At 39.8% G+C, this 20,376-nt stretch overlaps 3 protein-coding genes across 3 annotated transcripts; 2 read left to right on the forward strand and 1 right to left on the reverse strand.

Annotated features, from left to right (window-relative positions):
- Positions 1–2,007: 2,007 nt before the first annotated feature.
- On the forward strand, positions 2,008–7,950 carry LOC115451490 (aquaporin AQPAe.a). The gene is made up of 4 exons (XM_030179833.2): positions 2,008–2,158; positions 4,557–5,104; positions 5,192–5,272; positions 7,722–7,950. Exons 1-4 carry the CDS (start codon positions 2,143–2,145, stop codon positions 7,842–7,844), a joined length of 768 nt encoding a protein of 255 aa, XP_030035693.1. The 5' UTR covers positions 2,008–2,142; the 3' UTR covers positions 7,845–7,950.
- A 2,552-nt stretch (positions 7,951–10,502) lies between these two features.
- Positions 10,503–13,217, reverse strand: LOC115451491 (ubiquitin-conjugating enzyme E2 S). The gene is made up of 3 exons (XM_030179834.2): positions 12,740–13,217; positions 11,204–11,538; positions 10,503–11,127 (listed from the first exon to the last, which is right to left on the reverse strand). Exons 1-3 carry the CDS (start codon positions 12,885–12,887, stop codon positions 10,975–10,977), a joined length of 636 nt encoding a protein of 211 aa, XP_030035694.1. The 5' UTR covers positions 12,888–13,217; the 3' UTR covers positions 10,503–10,974.
- Positions 13,218–14,758: 1,541 nt separating this feature from the next.
- On the forward strand, positions 14,759–19,270 carry LOC115451493 (translation initiation factor IF-2). Its single transcript, XM_030179835.2, has 2 exons — positions 14,759–15,221; positions 18,554–19,270. The coding sequence occupies exons 1-2, from the start codon at positions 14,932–14,934 to the stop codon at positions 18,954–18,956; spliced, it is 693 nt and encodes a 230-aa protein (XP_030035695.1). The 5' UTR covers positions 14,759–14,931; the 3' UTR covers positions 18,957–19,270.
- The last annotated feature ends 1,106 nt before the right edge of the window (positions 19,271–20,376 follow it).

A 20,376-nucleotide genomic window follows, 5' to 3' on the forward strand; every position in this document is an offset into this window, starting at 1 on the left:
AATTTTGAAATATTTTTACGAACACCACTATTCCAAATAGGAATAGTGGTGTCCAACAAAATATAACTGAAGTTAACGCTTGATTGGTGGACTTAGTGCCCAAAACCGTGATTAAGGACAGCATGTTTCAAAAAATTGTATGTAATTAGATCATTCCTAAACCGGTTATATTTTTTGTCCTGACCGGCTTTACTCTCCTCCACAAATACCTGCAGGATTATCCACTAACACTTCAAGAAGGTTGTTCACTTTTGTCAATGAACATAATTTAATAATTTAAGTATGTCTTGAAAACTCTGTATACTGTGTACAACCAGTTTTGTAAAACTAATAAAAACCAAAGTTACGGGACACCTGTAAATTACTGTGTTTTTGCCTTTATTAGGTACAGTCGATATTTAAAACTATGAAATGAAATAACATAAACTCGGCAACGATGTATCAGTTGCATCTCTGTCTGCCTTTTAGAAGAACAGGAGAGAACTTTTTGTAAGTGGTTACGTGGTATAATAGATATTATTGTGCGTGATGTTGATTATTCGTACCCACACGGGTGAGAGACGTGAGCGGTGCGGCGCGGTGTGGCGCGGTGTGGCGCGCCGTGTCGCTGGCGGGTGTGGCGCCACATACATTTTCGGCCTCACCCACGCTGTCAGTCGTTACATCAATCTCTTGCAGCGATACAAATTCCTTGAAGTAATTTTGTAAACACCGCTGCCGCGGCGCAAGCGCTCCCGAGTTACCGCCGCGACGCGCACCGCGACGCAACGCAACCACAATCACCGGCGTGTGCACTATCGACATAGAGCGGCACCACTAAGACATAAAGATTGGTTCATTTGTTAAACCTATCAGTTTATAGGATCATAATTCAACTAGAAAATTTTAATCTATAATATTACAATATTATGCAGGATTTTGAATTTAAACACTTACGTGATACCTGATACCTATAACGCTTTAGGTAAGACTGCCACCGCCAGCTCGTCTAACGGCTTATCCATACATAAAAAACGACAGCAAAAACTGGGCGACCTCGCCGTAGGCAGTAAGCTAAGTCAAATGATTATTTAATTCCATGTTGAATCAGAAAGTCGCAACAAAAATAATAAAGAAGAAACCTATTAACAACATTTGTGTCCACACAATAATAAAAAAATAAATCATCAGCTATTGTGTAGCTCAATATTCCCGCTAGCGGTGGCGCCGCCAGTTATCACCCCGTTTGCTGCTGCTGCTGAGAGCTGATCAGCGAACCCGCGCGTGGTGCCTCGGGGGCGCGCTTGCCACGCCCTCGTCGGCTTGACCGATGATGCCACGTTATCAAGTATCGACTAAGCCAGGAGCCGCTTATCTCTAGAGGTGCCGTGATTATGATCATGTGATTTGTTACAGATATTTTCATCACGCATCATAGATAACCGCTACATATATTAGTCGCTAAAGTGTTTGTATTCGGCAATACATGATAAAATATAAAGTGAAAGAATTTGGTGTCTACCTATTGTAAAAACAATAGACTTGTCTTAGTGTTTTGTGGACTGTGGATAATGATTGTGAATTAAGCATCATCAGGCATCTACTAATTCAGTTAACTACACCCTCCACGAAATTAAAACAACTAAGTAACTCGAACGGACTTCAGGACAAATGTAGCAGCGTCTGCAACACTACACCACTCTCGCCAACATTCCAGATTCTTATGGGTACATAATAATAAAATGTGCTGCAGCCATCTTATAAAATTAACTCTCAGCTTCAGTATTTACTTACAACCGAGAGCATATCGATAAAAAATGGTAGCCTAACGTAGCCGAGATATGCAGCGCAGTGCACATAACAAACACTTCGAAAGAAAGGAAGTCACTCTAACAGCTTTTTCTTGCATGTACTTCTTTAATGTACAGCGAAGGAGAGGCATCTTACCATAACAGCTCTGAGAGCGCAATATGGGCGTATAGTGGTAGCGCGGGTGACGGCGCCGCCGCAAAGCTCCCAAAGCTCGGCGCGTGCGATTCGCGAGCCCCGCTCGGCAGTCTGCCTGCGACACTCGGTGCCGGCGCACCGCAAATCCGCGACACTCGCGCCTCCCGCTTGGGAACCGTTTTGACAGCATCTGTGCCTGCACGCCCGGCCTAGACCATGCCTGTGCCAGACGGTCAGTGTCTCAGCCCTTAGTCCTAGTAGTCAACCCTGTCGACTGAACACATCCTACTCTGTTTTACAAATATTTTTATTATAGTGCGTCAATAACGTATTTTTTTTAAAAATACCATCACGAGTCGACGTCGGCCGTCTGTGTACCGTCCTAGTGCAGATTTTATTTTATTCGGGGAGCGGCTCGTGCGCAATGATAAATAAACTGGCAACGATGCCGGCCCAATATAAATCTATCAGACACCACCTACACGCGCGCGCTTAATAATATTCCCTCTGGAGCTGCAACTTCTTCCTCTCAACATGACACATATATTATAATCATACTACTATCAGATAGAATGCGCGTATACGTAAAGCGACACCCGACCGACCGCAGGACAACGCCGCAATTGCGCGTGCGCAAACTCCTCTCCCAACACGTGTGTCCACATTAGAGTAATAAAACATCAATGTTCTGTTGAACTAGAGAAGCAAACATAAATTTGATTTATTTGTTATTATATACTCAAATGACTACTGTCTAGTTATCATAGTGAACGGTATTTGAATATTCATATTTTACCTACCAACATCCAGTGATGTGACTTATCTAAGATACAAGTATTTGAAATACAGATACAAGATACAAAATACGTATTTTCATCTTGTATCTAAAATACTTTTTTAGAAAGGATTTTGTATCTTGTATTTAAATACTTTTGTTTAGTATCTTAGTATTTTATAAATACTTTTTCTGATAAAATACTTTAGAAAAAGTAGAATTATTTGGTGTCGTTTATAAAATAAATGCGTAGAACTGACCGAGCCGTTCTTGGACACTATACTTGAGGAAAAATTAATAGATAGCGACTCTTTCTTTCTACAAATTTCACCGGCTGTTATGAATAGTTATGATTAATTTGAAATCAGTTATTTTTCGTTTACTTTTGTGCAATTGGAGATCGTAAATATGGAAACGTAAGCTTTATTTTATTCAGCTACTTTATCTATTTCTATACTATATACTTCCTTTCGATCCGATCCGTTTTTTTAAATGAAGTGGGTACCAAAAGAGCGTAAAGAATATATAAAAGAACTTATACTGACTGAAACACGAAAAATAAATTGATCTGAAAAAACAAGAATCTGAGGCTTTGGACAATATAGAAGGTGATATTAAATAAGTGAAAGGATGAATCTTATTACATCTTTTTAGCGGATTCTGGTTCCTCTATTGCAAGTGGCGAAAACACGGTGTCTCCTGCCAGCGCTGCTGACTTAGAAACATTGCAATACCTTAATAATAAAGACATAAGCCTAAAGAGCTTAAATACTTACACTACAATAAAAAAAAAAATTTAAAATACACTTGTTTGCCGAGCTCTGCCTCTGTGAACGACTTTTTCTTATGGGGGTATGATCATGTGGCCTCATCGAAGGAAAATGAGTGATAAGATGTTTGAAGAGCTGGTTTTGTTTAATCTAACTTAAAATTAAAATAATTATTCTTGTGATCTATAATGATGATCTATAACAAACAAATTTAAATTCAAATGTTGTTTTCTTACAAAAGTACTTGTATTTTTAAAAAGTATTTATAAGATACCTATTTTGTATCTAGTATTTCAAATACCTTTCTCGAAAGTATTTTGTATCTGGTATCTGAAATACTTAATTTAAAAGTATTTTGTATTTTGTATTCCAGATACTTTGTACAGGGTATTTTGTACATCACTGCCAACATCATGCCGTCAGCCGTGACAATCAGAATATAAGTATTCGATTAACGTCCATTGACATTACAAATCGACTTATTAAAATGAGTGCAGTAGCCAGTGGGCACCCCTTGAGAGGTCGCGCCGGTCGCGACGTTGCTGCGCTACCTACGTTTGCGTTTTACACATTGTCACATCTGACATTTGAACTCGTCGCGTCGTGCCGCGCCGCACTGTCGCGTTAGACAAACTACACAACACATTCATGTCAATTTTTCGCATTAGCATGCGACTTCGACGACGTTGGTGGCAAACCCGTCGCGCAACTAGCGCCGCGCGTTACGTGGGTACATCTTGTATGCTAATCAACACAGTGGACACGACTAATGCGCGATATATACATAAGCCACCGGCGCTGGACATTTTGATTGTTTGTTTAATGTCGACGGATATTACAATGTTGTTGATTCGACTATTTAATTTCTAAGCCAATTCGTGGCTCTACACCCTATCATAATAATGACCTTTTTAATTATAATAATTTAAGTACTTATGTACAAACTTGTCTCTGAAGGCCAAAACTTAGTTACGTACTGATCGTTTGTCATTGACTTAATATTGAGTCGATGTAAGTAGTTTTATTAACATCGATAGGTCTAATCACAAAGAAATTAACAATCGCGGTTCGGAGGTCGGTTTCAGATCGAGAGCGAGCCGGCATCGCCGCGTGGATACTACGCTGGTGGCGCGCGCTGGTAGCCGAGCTGATCGCAACTGCTTTGCTGGTGGGACTCGGCGTGGCGACCTTGATGCCGGTGAAGGGAATTCATGAGATTCAGCTAACACACCCCGCACTGGCGTTCGGCTTCATCGTGACTGGCAATGCCATGATATTCGGCCCGGCGTCCGGCGCGCACATGAACCCTGCCGTGACGCTCGCGGCGGTGGTGCACGGCCGCATGTCCGCCCTACTCGCACTTGCGTACTTCGTGGCGCAGACGGCAGGCGCGTTGATCGGCTTCGGGGCACTGTTGGCGATGACCCCGGCGAATGCAGCACAGGCTCCTCACGGCTGTACCGCGCCGGGCCCTAACGTCAGCCCGTTAGCGGCGGCCGCGATGGAGGCGGTGATGACGGGCCTTCTGGCGCTGGGCTGCTGCGCGGCGTGGGCGGCGCACGACGACGCGCGCCCCGATCACACCGTACCCATCAAATTGGGCCTGCTTGTCGCCGGCCTCGTGTACTCAGGCGTAAGTTAACACTCCTCACATTTTACATATTTACCTGCTTATCTCTTAAGTGCAGCCCCTTTTAATGTTGGTGACGTACTATTTCAGGGTTTCCTGTCTGCTGCTAGCTTGAACCCGGTGCGTAGCCTTGCACCCGCCGTGTTCCATTCCTTCTGGCAGAGTCACTGGGTAATTATAATTAATATTGTACTCTATGCCTTAATTTGTCTGGTAAACACCGATTCAATTTATTGAACTTAACCACTAGGTAATAATATATATCACTGTACATAATATACAGTACACATTAGTAAGTACCTGTAGATACTTTACATTACTATAAAATCTTGTGAAGTAAGTACCTACCTTTTTGCTGCGCATTTCCCCTAATAACTAGTAATTAATTTACATCGTCGTTGGCATAGTAGCAGTCACCTATTTATTGTGTGAAACCAGAGAGATCCTGTCTTTCAATCCCTAATTTGAGTACCAAATCATAAATTTCGGTTTTCCATTTGATTAACACTAAGCACCCGGAGTTAGGGAAAGCAATCTCGCGAGATTTTAGACCTAGCCGAGATCTCGTGAGACTATAGAATATAGACTATACAGCTAGTCTCGAAATATGTAAGGACAGATCTCGAGCTTTAAGAGACCTCGCGGGATTGGATATTATTTACTGAAACGTTTGCATAATATGCTAATTATTCCATTTAGGTACTTAAGGTTATAATATAGGTACTTAAGGGTATAATCTGGGTAACGAAACAAGTATTGACAAGTAAAGAATTTAAATTCACGTCTAGTTAGTGATTAGTTCTCGCGGTTGAAAGAAAAACGTAAAAATAATTAATATGCATGGATATTTCGGCCTTTAAAATTTAATACGACGAAATTTTGGACGCTGGACGTACAGGAGTCCAATTTGATACGTGTATTCCTCCAAAGACGCAGGTAGCCTTTAGAAATTCAATTTTAAAAATTTAACCCGTAGTGGTGTCAAAAAGACCATCGAAGTTTTTAAGGATCTATCTGTATTCTGTATTTTAGAAACGGGCCATGACAGAAATGCCAAAATGCTGTATTTAAGTAGGTTAGTTACTTTTAATAACCGAGAGGCAATTCGAAATTCAAATACTATTTTTATATTAAGTTCAGAAGATAGAAATCTTTTTTGTACGAGTTAACTTGCTCAAAACTTTGAATGAACATAACTTCTTAACACTTATTATAAAGAGATATTATTTATTTAGATTTAGATACAGACTTGAAAATGAAAATTTTACTGGTGGTAGGACTCTCATATGTGAGACTCCGCCTGGGTAGGTAGGTACCATTGCAATGTCTATTCCTGCCGCCAACCAGCAGTGTATAGTCACTGTTGTGTTTCGGTTTGAAAGACATTGTAACCAGTGCAAATACTGGTCATAATAAAATTTAACATCTCATGTGTCACATGGCGAGCACAGTGGAATACCAAACAATACTTTGTAATTCAAGGTGTTGGAAGGTGGTTCTACTATTTATGGGCGGTACCATCAGGTGAACGGCAAGCTCGTCTCGTCATTCAATGCCATAAAAAAAGTACTTTGATTACCTCCTTAGTCTTGCAGCAGCGTACCTACTTATATACATATAAACGTGAAACATGAGTTCGTGAGTCCTATTCTTAGGCCGGGCAACACTTCTTGTTGATTTTTATACCATAACACTTTAACAAATTAAAGCTATAAAAATTTACTCGGGATGATATTGAATAACATATATTCATGCAAAAAATTATAAATTGTATGAATTTAGTAATAAAAGACTATTACTAAGAAATAATTAAATAAAATAAATGCTCAGCCTCGGTATCCAACTCACTGCATACTGTTATAGGACCTAAGCGCATTACAAAAAGAAAAATTTTAGATGTTAAGTATAATTCCTATATTAAAATAATAAGTACTTAACACATTTTCGGATAATTTTATAATCAAATCAGAATAGTAGTTATAGTACCTACACACATATACTACACATCAGCAAATAAATATAACTAATAGGTAACATCGGCAATATGTAACATATACCTAAAATATCGTCTTCTTAACTAGTGCCAACATATTGTATGGACTGGAAGGTCTTGGGTTCGTTTTCCAGTTCGGGCAACACTGTGACTTCTTATGATATTATATTTTGATATTAAATTCATTAATTTTGTTGTGCGGACCACACAACACATTCAGAACTTTGAAGGCACTGCGTGGCATTTCATCCTGCTGATTACGCAGAGAAGTTATACATAAGATGTTAACTCTCTTAAAGCCCATTAATTACACTGGCCACAATGTCCTTCGAAACATACCACCAGTTTCAACAATGCGTGCACACTGCACAGTGCTACTTGGCAATTAAAATATTTCACGGTGGTAGGTACCAGACGCCTACCCAGACGGACCTTCGCATACCTACGATAGATTTACAACCGATTATTGTAACATTCAATTCTTTAGGAAGTAGAGAAATTAGGTTTGCTATCTTTTAGTTTAGCAGTTGTTAACAAGGAATTGTTTTTAATGTGTAATTATTTGATTTTGATGTTGGGTGTTATGGGTGTTTATGTACTGCGTTGCTGAAGCATGTGTGTGCGCAGGTGTACTGGGTGGGTCCGCTGGGCGGCGCAGCGCTGGCGGCGGCACTGCACCGGTTCGTGCTGACGGAGCGCGCGCCGCGCCGAGCTGCGCCCGAGCAGCTGCCGCTCAACGACAAGCCCTGACCTCACCGCACCACTCACCGCTCACCCACAGCGAGCTCTCACTACCTCTTGCTCAACCACGCTCTCTCATCTCAAATAAATATATTTTTGTTAACCTTGTTACAAATGTTATGTACCTACCTACTTATACCTCACCTTGTTTTTCATGAGCCTTTCGAATCAAGTTAATACTTACTCTAGCAAGGATCATAACAATACTCTAAGAATGAACAAGTGTGATCAAAAATAAAATACGAAGGAAATGTAGTGCAGTTTAGTAATGCATGACAAATATTGAGGTTTGTATATTGTTTCCGTATATTTGTTTATGTATTTATCTAGCTTGGCTAGCATTTTTGTTAGTCACTGACTTTATAATTGTTAATCAGTATATTCCTGTCACGTTAAATTATGTTTTGGTTTTTAGTTTTTATTTTTGACGGTGATAGCTTGGTCAGGTAAATAAGCGGCGAGTCTGGTTGCGTGTGGAATAAACTGCCGAGACGAATGACCGCAGGTTCATATCCCATTTCTAAAAATTATCTTGTGTATTCTTTGTGAATTATCGATTGCTTTAATGGTGAAGGAAAACATCGTGAGGAAACCTGCATATCTGAGACGTTCTCTATATGAATTTTGAGTGTGATATCTACCAATCCACACTACGCTAGCGTGGTGGACTAAGGCCAATCCCTCTCAGTTGTACAGGAAGCCCGTGCCCAGCATAAGAACAGTATGTAATACAAGGCTGATATTATATATTGTAATGGTTTGTAAAGGTTTAACAGGTTCACAGTCCACTGCCCACATATGGGCTATGGACTATCCACAGCCACCAGTCCACAGTCCGTGTGTGGGCCCTTCACTCGTACACTTTCCATATTTTTTGTGGGTTGGGACTGTTTGGAGTTTACAAAAGTGGACTTAATAGAACAAACTATAAGCTCAGAAAAATACCGGGACATGAAGACCAGCCGTTATTTATGTAGGTAGAATAGCAGAATAAAAAAATAAACTAGAAGTACAGTATATTTTATGGTTTATTCATTAGGAGTGTGAAAAAATCAATATAGTCAGGTAGGAACGATGATAAATAAGATAAAAAAAACTGAATCTCTAAGTACGCTTCTGTGCACACCTACCAATTAAGGCTTCAAACACGTAGGTATTGCGAATTGTCGAAACTTTCTTTACCTTATTAGTGGCATCCTACGGTGTCTCATTCTGATGATGTAAGTATATCGTACTTTTTTCTGTGGGGTAGTTTAGTTGTATAGGAGACCACAATAATGCTGCTTCACATTTATTTTTCTTTAAAGTTAGTTGCTAAACAATTGAGGCTGGTTAATCGCCCTAGGCTACTGCTGCTTTAGGACAACGCTACAGCACACTCTGCACAACAGGCTTTCGCTAAAATAAAGGAGCTGCAATTGTAATGTCTGCGACACCCACCAGGCACCCCGCCCCACCTACCTTGGTCCAACAGATTACCATTTTTTCCGTAATTTGGCTAACTTTATAAGGAAATAAATTCAACACCGATGTGGCAGCTCAAACAGCCTTTAGAGTTTATTGATTCTCGCTCCCATGCTATTTTAGTAAAGGGATCAATGAATCTCCCTGTCCGATGGCGTAAGCGCGTAGATAACAATGGTGCACACTTTGATTCATTAATTATATTTTACAAAATAAAATCGACTTTGTAAACCTCCCATATAAAACGCCAATTTCATACGTAAGGACCTAACACATCCAAGGTAGTTTTATCATAATTTTAGGATATGTTTATGTTTTAATTATTTATAAAGCTGTATGACTAAGGTAAAATATATTGTTAAAAACTTTTTATGAATAACATTTCAGTCATACATGATTGTTGTGTAACTTTAACCATATAGCCACCGCACGCAACGGAAACTCTCAAAACGAATAAATTTTTCTTTTTTTTCGCAACGTTTTCAATGAGCCTTCGCTCCTATTGGTCATAGCGTGATGTTATATGGCCTATAGCCTTCTTCAACAAATGGGCTATGCAACTCTAAAATAATTTTTCAATTTGAAGCAGTTATTCCTGAGATTAGCGCGTTTAAGGTTATAGCTTAAGGTCATTTTCATACATTTTTTCATACAATTTAATACGACGAAATTTTAAAGGCCGAAATATCCATGCATATTAATTATTTTTACGTTTTTCTTTCAACTGCGAGAACTAATCACTAACTAGACGTGAATTTAAATTCTTTACTTGTCAATACTTGTTTAGTTAGCCAGATTAAACGTGAAACAAAATGTATGAAAATGGACCTTAAGCTATAACCTTAAATAAACACACTTTTCAGCCTCATACAATAGTATAGATAGATAAAAGTATAGATCGTTCATCTACTGGCCCAAAGGTAACTTCTTAAGAAGTGTATGGTAACAAGTAAGTATCTATAATAATATGGTTTGTTTATGTCGAGATTGGCCTACACCAGAGGCCTGCTGAAACTCTATAATGGTTGGCTTAAATATGGTTTTATTGCGATAACTTTGTCTCTGTACCTACGCAGGAGTGTGCCAGTACACTAGCTGCCGGTCTACTAGTATCAATATAAATAGTAGGTAGTAGGTACATATAAAATATTGTTGGTTCCTGGGTACTGCATCATAAGTGGATGAAAATAGGGCACACAAGAGTCGTAATGGAAATATTTATTCATACAATTATAATTAAAATTAAATGTAATATTCATGTGCGTAACGCCCATTGAGGCTCAGTTCAGAAACACAAGGCGGATACTAAAATATACATTGCGTTGACAACGACGCCGCCTTTCCGAATGCAGCGCCGGAGAGCCCGAGTAGGCACCTGCGACCCGCTGCCGCCGAGCCGCGCCGCTCACACGCGCCGCTCACACGCGTCCGCACTGCTGGAGAGACATCCATCGGCCCATTCGGCATAGCCTTCGTAACGTAGTCGAACACGACTACAATTCGCGGGGTCAGATCCATTCAGTAAGTCCGATGAGCCTCCTGTTGCCGGTGATGGTGGTGCCTATACACAGGTCGTCAGACCAAAGCGTTCCGTAAGGTGACGGGGCAGAGCGCTGGCGCGGGGGCGAGGGCGGGGGAGCGGGTGCGGGCGGCGGGCGGGGGCCCGCGCGCGCGCTCATAACCGCTTCAGGATGCGGCGCTTGTCCTTCGCGGGCGCCGCGCGCCGCTCGCGCTTGGCGCACGGACCCTCCTCCGCGCCGCCGCCCCCGCCGCCCTCCGCGGCCGCCGGGGCGCTGCGGCCGGGACCCTCCTTGGTTGAACTGCTTTGCTGTGAACATAGAAGACAAGATGAGTGGTCGGTTGCAAGGACGAGCGCGGTGCGTGCGTAGGTGTGTGGCGCGTACCTCGGGGCGGCCGCGCGCGTGGATGTCGGTGAGCAGTTTGGCGCGCGCGAAGTAGTCATCATACTTGTCGCGCAGCAGCGCGGCGGCGTCGGCGTTGAGCGCGGAGTCGGCGTTGGGCGCGATGAGCAGACAGCGCAGCGCCACGAGCGCGTGCTCGAGCCCGAGCTCGGGGCGCCAGTCGCGCTTCAGCGTGTTGACGCACACCTCGCCCGTGTCGGGCGCCACGTTCGGGTGGAACAGCCGCGTCAGGAAGTAGGCGCGCGGCGGCGCGGCGGGGAACTCGCGCCCCAACACGAGCCGCACGCGGAACGTGCCGCCCGCGTATGGCGTCTCAGCTGTAACAAACACGTACATAATATTAACTCATAAGTTCTAATAACCAGTATTATGTTATAGTATGACTGTCTATTTTGCTACATTCTAAATGATTTTAAACATTATTGCATCAGAACTTTTATCTATTAGGAGTTTTAAAATAAAGTATATTTTTGAGCACTGCATTTGAAAAAGGTACCAAATAAGGCAATTTTATAAGACTTAATATAGGTATTGAACAGCCTTTTTTTATTTGGGGATTATAGAATGCAAAGGTTAAATGAAAGTATAATATTTTAAAAATAAAACTACATGATAAATATACATATATACTTTGAATCCCATTTCTGCATGTCCCTAATTAGGTACTGTTACTTTCCTAATAACTGGTGGTAAGACATTTGTGTTTACCTGGATGGCAAGCACAATGTGTACAATGTACTGAGGTGACACATGTAAGTCATGTTCTGAATTCAGTCTTTGATTACATTGTTTCCAAAAGCCTGGTGACGGGTAATCATCACTAATAGTATAGTTAGTATAGTTATTGCAATGTATATATGGTGCCTGATACTACAAATGCGCGGAAGATTTTTCCAGGAATAAAACATTATGTACCTGTATTTTGTTGGTGGTAGGATATATTTTATATCTGCCTGGATAGGGACCACCATACAAGGTGTTAAAACCTGCCATAGGGCGGGAGTATAGATAAATTAAAGATGGAGTATTGACTCCATATTGAATGTCACTCCATTCACCATCAGGTGTAGTGGAATCACTTTACCATGCCCCAATAAATTGAAATCCACCACTGTAAATGTTACAAATCTGGATTACATTTTATTATAATTCAAACATTTGCCATAAAAACAGGTAAAAAGTAGCCTATATTGTTAGTTTATTGCTTTCACACAGATAGACCTAGCAGCGGACTTTGTTTTATGATATGAAAAGATAATTTGACATAATATTGTATATTTAATTGACTTTTAATTGTTTCTTTAGATATAAGACATAATATACTATAGAGAATTCTGTAATGTGTAAATGCCTAGCACTAGGAGTTTGAAAAAGCCAGTAAATTTGTTTATATTTTGATAATGTCAAAACAAATCTATTGTTTATTTAATTTGCATTTTATCTTAAATCATTCTCGCTTGAACGAAGACAACCGCGCCAATGTTAGGTGGTGTTCGCAATGTAAATAGAGAGTGGTACCGGGGCCTTCGATGAGTGCAACCACGTCGGTGAGGTCGTCATCTCGCAGCTGCAGCTTGACCCCTGGTGGCGGGTGCAGCGCTAGTCGCCGCAGCTCGCGCGCCACCCCGCGCAGCGCCTGCGGACACACGTTCTCCACGTTCGACATCGCGCCCGACACGATGCTTCCTTACCACTCGTCACCTTCTCACTCAATCATAGCTTACTAGTCACTTCACACTCGCGCCCAGCGCCCCGTCTAACGTCTATCTCCTGTTTATGCTAAGCTTTTTAATCGATTAATCCCAGTTGTCGTTTGCACCCGCGTCTATCAACTCCCAATGAATAATAATACGATTCAGCTGCTAACAGTGCTGTAAAATACAGTATTGTGAACGTGTATTTATAATTCCCAAATCCCGAGTTCTTTATCGTTGACAAATCGTTGAATTCACTTTAAAAAAATTTAAGCCTTTCTGAATTCTGTCACACAGTGTTGCCAACTTTTCAAAGAGTATTACTAAATATAGTCATTTATCTGGAGATACTTATAGTATAGGTACTATAATTACTCTTATTTTCATTATTTATAATATAAAATATAAATCGGCAATATACATCCAATTGCAGTTTTAAAAATTGCCGAAAGAATTGCTATAAAGAGTAAGACCTAAAAACGTAAGATAAAATTCATCAATATGACCTGCCTAGCCCAAGGAAGCATATAATACAGTGTACGCAGTATGCAATTATACCGCCGACTAATGTTTAATATTTATTAGGCATGGACTCCAAAATTGGTAACCAGTATATACGTAATTTATTTTCTTGTTTACCTTTTTGAAGGTATTTTTTATTTTTTTTTTATTTTTTTTTTTTACTTTTTTGTGTTATTAAAAATCAGTATACGTTTAGAGACATCATTCTAAGAGATTTTTTTGACGTATCTTCGAAGTTAAGGGTCCAACAACAATGACATTTACATAGAACCACAAGTGGCACTAGTTTTCTAATAAAAAAAAGAACATCAAAATCAGTTCACCCAGTCAAAAGTTCTGAGGTATCAAACATAAAAAACACTTAAATAAAAAAAATACAGTCGAATTGAGAACCTCCTACTTTTTTGAAGTCTGTTAAAAATATTTGTCACATCGCGCCGCCCGCCTCGCTAGTGCCCCGGCTAGTGGACGCAGTCTATGAACGGACAATAAAAATATATTATTTTTCGTGGCATTTTTAGTCTGAAATTTTTACACTGTTTTCTTTTGCAATTACTTTATTCACCACTCAATGATCACAGACAATATCGGACCTTAGATAAAATTGATAAAAAAAAATTCATTCCAATTCATTGTATTAGACTTATGAACATTTTACTAAAAGAAAGTATATATACTCAAAGAGAATATACATACACTACATTAGATTTATTTATATATTTTTACTTTTGATTTTGCTGTGACTTTTGCTACTTTGAGTCTGCTTTGAGTTTAGCAACACCATCACCTGTCAACGATTGAGCCACAATCAAAAAGAATAATATATATCTACATCAATCAGTGTTGCCAGAAGGTTACATTTCTTACATTTTTCGTTACTTTTGACCCCCTCGCGTAACATGTAAGTAATTTTTATATCTAAGGCAATTTTCGTAACTTTTGAAAACAACGGGATTTGTAGTACAAAATTTTTATTGTAAACAGTTTAAGAACGCATTTCTATTCAACGCACCTAAAACTGGCGGGTCTAAAAAGTATTTCACTCCATATCACACTTAGAGATGGCTCGCCATGACAAAATGAAACGTATGTTGCATATATTAAAACTTGATTTTGCTTGAGTGTGCGCGCGCACATTTCCTACTTCGCGAGTCCCCGCGGTTTTGTAGCTATAGAAATGCTTGCCCAAAAACGCGTAAATTAAAAAAAAAACAATAATGTAACTTTTGCAGCAAAAATGTAACATTTCAGGAAACGAAACGTAACTTACGACTCGAGGGCCCTGGCAACACTGACATCAATATCTATATACATATATGGAAAGCCACAATCTAAAAAATAATTTGATATAAATCACAGAATATATATAAATGTATCCCGTTGCTAAAATATAAAAAGTAAAAAAAAGTGTAGAGGTGAAAAGTTTGAAAGTAATTTATAATCAGTTATACGAATTTTAACTACACCACCACTGTAGTAATCTTCTGTAAAACAATGCGAGGGCACACTCCCGGCAAATCGTCCGTGTCGGGTTCAGAGGCGTCGGAGGCAGAAAGCGTACCAGAGGAGCGACGTTACCGTGTGTGCGTATGCCTGCAGCGGTTCTTCAGCGACGAGCGCGCACGCTGCTACGTGTGGGTGAGCAGCTCGCGACGCGTGAGCTGGCTGGCGCGGCGGCTGCGGCGCATGTTCGCGCTGCCTTCCTCGCTGGCGCTGCTGTCGCGCGGACACCTGCTGCCGCCCGACGAGCCTCTCGCACTGCTCGCACCTGACGATCCCGTTCAGTAAGTTAATATGTCTCATACTATTCACTTAGAAATTGATATATAAGTAAGTACTTACAATATAATACGTTACTATGGTAAGTAACATATTTTTATCTGTCTGAATAGTGTCCATGATACACAAGGTGTAAAAGGTTGTTAAAGTGTTCTACTTAAGTGTGTTGCATACTAGTATGTGGAATTGTGTGTACTTGAAGATTTGATAATTTTGGTAATTTAAAAATGATAGCAGAAGGTGGCCTCTAATTTCTGTGGGTGGGTACCATGCAATTCTGGAATAGGCACAGGTAAACCGGACCCGCTCTATATAAATGTATGTTTGCTGCACCAGTATAAAGAGAAATAGAGGTCAATTATTTTGAATTTACACATTAAATTTGGCATTAACTCTGCCTATACCTAGTCTTGCCATAAATATTGTAATAAAGAAAAAAGAAAATTGTTAACTGCAAATAACATTTATTACTTTTACAGTGTGTCAGTTTAATACATAAATATAAAACAATTAAAAATATAAAAAGCTTATTCGAAGTGGTCTCCATTGGCTGCAATACAGTCCTTTAAACGATGAGGCCAGTTATCAATAGAAGCACGCACTCTTTCCATGGGAAAATTCTTCACTGCCAATCGTATAGATTGTTTTAGGGACTCAAATTATCATGGCGTTTAGAGCAAGCTGTACTCTCTAAAACTGACCACAAATCATAATCCAGCGGATTAAGATCGGGACTAGACGACGGCCAGTCTTCAGCTCTGATGAAGTCCGAACGTTTCGATTCCAACCAAGACTGCGTGGACCGAGCTTTATGACCCGGCGCCGAGTCTTGCTGGAAGGACCATACTTGGTTATTGAACATGGTGATGTTAAGGGGCTTAACTACCTTCTCAAGAATGGTATCTTGATACACTTGTGCCGATGTTTTGATACCTTTTCACAAAAATATGGCTCAGTCACTCCTTCATAGCTAACACCCCACCAAACCATCACTGAAGTCGGATAATGTCCACGTTGCACTCTGTCGACTAATTGGGAAGCTTCCTTAGAGCTTTGAGCATAAATACGGTCATTTTGTTTGTTAAAATGTTGCTCAATTGTAAAATTTTCTCATCCGTAAACAAAATTTTTCTGTGACCTCCCTTTGCGTACCGCTTCAGTAGTTGTTTCGATTTTACCACCCTATTCTTCTTTAAATTATCAGTTAAGAAATGGCCAGTGCGTCTCTTATAGGCTGCAAGTCCTAAGTCATCTTTTAAAATACGCGACATGGTTCTAGGTGCTATCTTCATTTCCCGAGATAAAATCTTTTGCTTTCGGACAGGATTTCTTCGAATTCTTTCCCTTACTGCTTTGACCACCTTTTTCGTACGAACACTACGTGGACGGCCAGATCTTTTCTGTCACAAACAGAGGAGGTCTCATTGTACCTATTAATAGCCCGGTACACAAACATTTTACTAATACCAAGTGTATGGAGAGTTTTAAAAATTGCATTTGGCTCCATACCTACTTTGTGTAATGCTATCACAGCGATTCGGTTCTCTTTATCACCCCACACCATTTTAATATCGCAAAATATTTTACAATGTATTGGCGCCAAAATGAGAAAACACAATGAACAATCGTATAAAAATGACAGATTCGAAATTCAAATGTAATATTTTTTTATAATTAAGTGTAACAGTATTTATGGCCAGACTAAGTATACTACTCTGTATAGTGTTAAGTAAATAAATAAATTGGTCACTTGAAAATTAACTGCAATCAGGCTTTTTGTATATAAAGTATAGATTATTATTAATCATAAATTAATTTTATCTCACAATTACTGTACGCTTTTTAATAAATTATAATCCATTTACATTATTTATTGTAGATTTAGAAACTTTTATTACCAAAACAATAAATAGATGCTATTGCTAGATGTTACTTTTAGACCCAGCTCAGATGACAAGCATTAGAAGTGCGTTAGCGCCACATGGTGCTTAGGGAACACATATTTCGTATTTACTTTGAGCAGGATGTTCACATCCTACCATGTACTTAACCACTAAAGAAGTATTTTCATCATTCCGGTCCGGGGTTCATTGCACCATTGCAATAACATTTGGATCAAAATATTACTATGTACTTATAGCATATTATGTAATTAAGGGACAAATAAATACATTTTATTTTTGGAATTTTTGTATAAGGATTATTTAAATTTATACATGTTTCTATTTTACGAATACTACATATTATATACATATAATTACAGATGTTTTAAAGCTATTTTGTTTCCCTACATTATATGCCCTAAAGGCTTACATTAAAAATATATATTAAAGCTTTAAACACTCCTTATCTTCAAGAAATTTGCCATTTTAATAGCCTACAGACTTATTAGGTACATCAAGATTTGAAATTGCATCTCAGGGCAAAGTCTGAAGCGGTAGCATTGTACTTTGTATGCTGCTCAGTTCTTAGTAATAAGTTATATTGCAATATGAAAGTGCGGGTTGTTAGCACAGGGGCGGTGGCTGAGGATAACTTAGACACTTTGTCAGAGCCCTAATGCGTTGAAAATGCCCATGGTGGAGTATTAGTTGGTATAACATGCGTAGGGTGTATGCTAGCATTAGGGACTCGACCTAGAGTCGTCCGCCATTTACCATCTCTCCGAGCCGCCCATCGGGTCATAAGGCACGGTAAACCCAACATGATTGCTGTCACCCCACATAGAGGCTGGGCGGTAGTAATAAGAAACTTTCTCCAAGAAACAAAAAGAGGGTTTAATTTAACATCGGTTTTTGCCAGTCGGGCAAAATAATATTCGCTTTTCAACATAGTATCAGCACGGAGTCTGGAACATCACATCATGGAACATAGTATCACGTCTTTTTTAGGGGCAGATAGAGGTGTGAGTGACTCCTCAGCGCGGTACTCGTACCGTTTTCGCATTACAACTATGCCATCCATAGTCTATATCCTGTCTATTTGTTATCAACACAAAAAGCAAAATAAGTACATTTTAACAAAAAAATTCCACCTTCAAAACCAAAAATAATTTAATATAACCTATCTATACTCATTAACCATTTTTGTTAATTGCTAAGTTAGATAAATACATGAAAGCAAATAACCGAAAACAATGTTTCATCTTAATAAGCCTCCGACTCAAAAATTGGTAACTAGTATACATTTAGGTAAAGTTAAATAATGTTTTGATTTTTAGTTGTTTTTGGAGGTTGTAAAATTTTATGTTAAATTTTTTTTGACGAGTGCGTTGTTTACATCCTAATTTTGTGCTTACTCTTTTGTTTGTATTAACCCTTCTGTCAATCTTATGCAGGGTCGTTCGGATTGCCGAAGATCGATACGTTGATGAGGCAGACTCGGGCGGCGGCGACGAACTCGACTCCACGACAGAGCCCGCGCCAGTGAAGCGACCGCGGCGCGCGGCTCCGCCCCACGAGCCCGTCTCGAGCGCCGCGTCCGATTCCCTGCTCGAGATGAAGCGGCGCGCCCTGCGCTTGCTTGACGACGTATCGGTCGTCGCCGCGGCACCATCGGCGCCGCCTGCTCCGCCTGTCGCCTCGCCGCCGCCCTCGGAGCCGCGCGCTCGGCGCCGGCGCGTGCGCAGGAGACGCGCGCCCCGCCCCGCGTCGCCGCAGTCGCCGCCGGTCTGCCGGAACGCGGGCGCGGAGACGCGCGAGCCCCGCGCGGTGCGGGCGCTGGATGTGGACGAGCGATGACATTGCGACTCAATAATTTATTGTGTGTAACGTTTCTGTGATCGTCGCCCCAAAAGATGATATTAAAATGGGGCGCCACTAGTGCATTGGTAATATTTTGGAAGATTCGATCCATCTGAATAAAAATAGCGTAGTAACAAGTCTGTCGCAACACGAAGAGGTTCGACTTCAATGCCCCTGTTAATGGATGTAACATAAGGAAACAATTGAAATGGAGGATATGGAAAAAATAATATTATGTTTTCTAAAAAATATTGTACCTATATATTATATCTAATAATAAGTATCAAAACAATTACATGTTTCAGTTAAAATGGGTTTTCACTTGTTAAAATCCATCTGTACCCACTGGACGACTGCAAAAATTTTAAATATACCTGCCTTGTGCTACTCAGAGATAAAATATTCGAGTTAAAATTATATAGGTACCTTTCCATTTCAAGACCCTAGATAAAATCTGTCTTTTTATTATTAACCGACTTAAAAAAGGAGGAGGTACTCAAATCGACACAGTTTTTTTTTATTGGTTGCAAATATTATACTTTTAGTTTTGTCGCATAGAATTATTATCAAAATCGGTTCAGTAATTTAGTTTTTAAAACATGACTTTTTTATCAGTTGTGTTTTGTTGGGTCATTTTTTACATACATAGCATCACACCTTTTTTCTTTTCAAGGATAGACACTAGACAGAGAGACCCTAGTAACCCCATTCGTTATTTGATAGAATTATTATAGTTCGTTTTTTTAGAGATATCTAATACATGAGATTTAATTTAAATTGTACTTCGACATGTATTTACTATTAATAAAAAATATTAAATTTATGATTGTAAACCCCGAATACTCAAACGCTACTCAACCAACCAAGTTATCTCAGGCTTACTGAATTTTAACAAGGTACTTGGTTTAAATGGCATTCTCAAATGTTCTTCTAAAGATTTTTCGGAAAAATCAGTTAAGGAGCAGTTAATTAGCTATAGATTATAAAAAGTTTCTTTTAAAGTAAATTGGTATTTATGTGTCGTTTTACGTAGTATAATTAAAAACGATTTTTAATTATTAAGACGTTAGCGAACTGACCTAATAACATGAGGAGGTGCACCATCGTGTTGATACCATGCTCGACGGTACTCTACTAAAGAAACTTCAACCAACATGTCCACTAGATGGTCATTATTAAAACTTATGTAACCTGGACCGTCGAGACGTCGTGGCAAAATATGAGTAAGTATTCGGCCATTAAAAATGCCGGCCTACAATTTGACAGATCATCGGGTTGGTGGCCAATTTTCTTGATAGAAATGTGTGTTCTTAGCTGACTACATTTCATAATTTTCCAATTCCAACATCCCGTTTCTGGCGAATGTGGCCTCCGTCCGCCCAAATAATGTGTTCTATGAAGGCAGGAACACGTTGCC

The sequence above is a fragment of the Manduca sexta genome, chromosome 17, assembly GCF_014839805.1.
Source record: "Manduca sexta isolate Smith_Timp_Sample1 chromosome 17, JHU_Msex_v1.0, whole genome shotgun sequence".
Lineage (NCBI taxonomy): Eukaryota > Metazoa > Arthropoda > Insecta > Lepidoptera > Sphingidae > Manduca > Manduca sexta.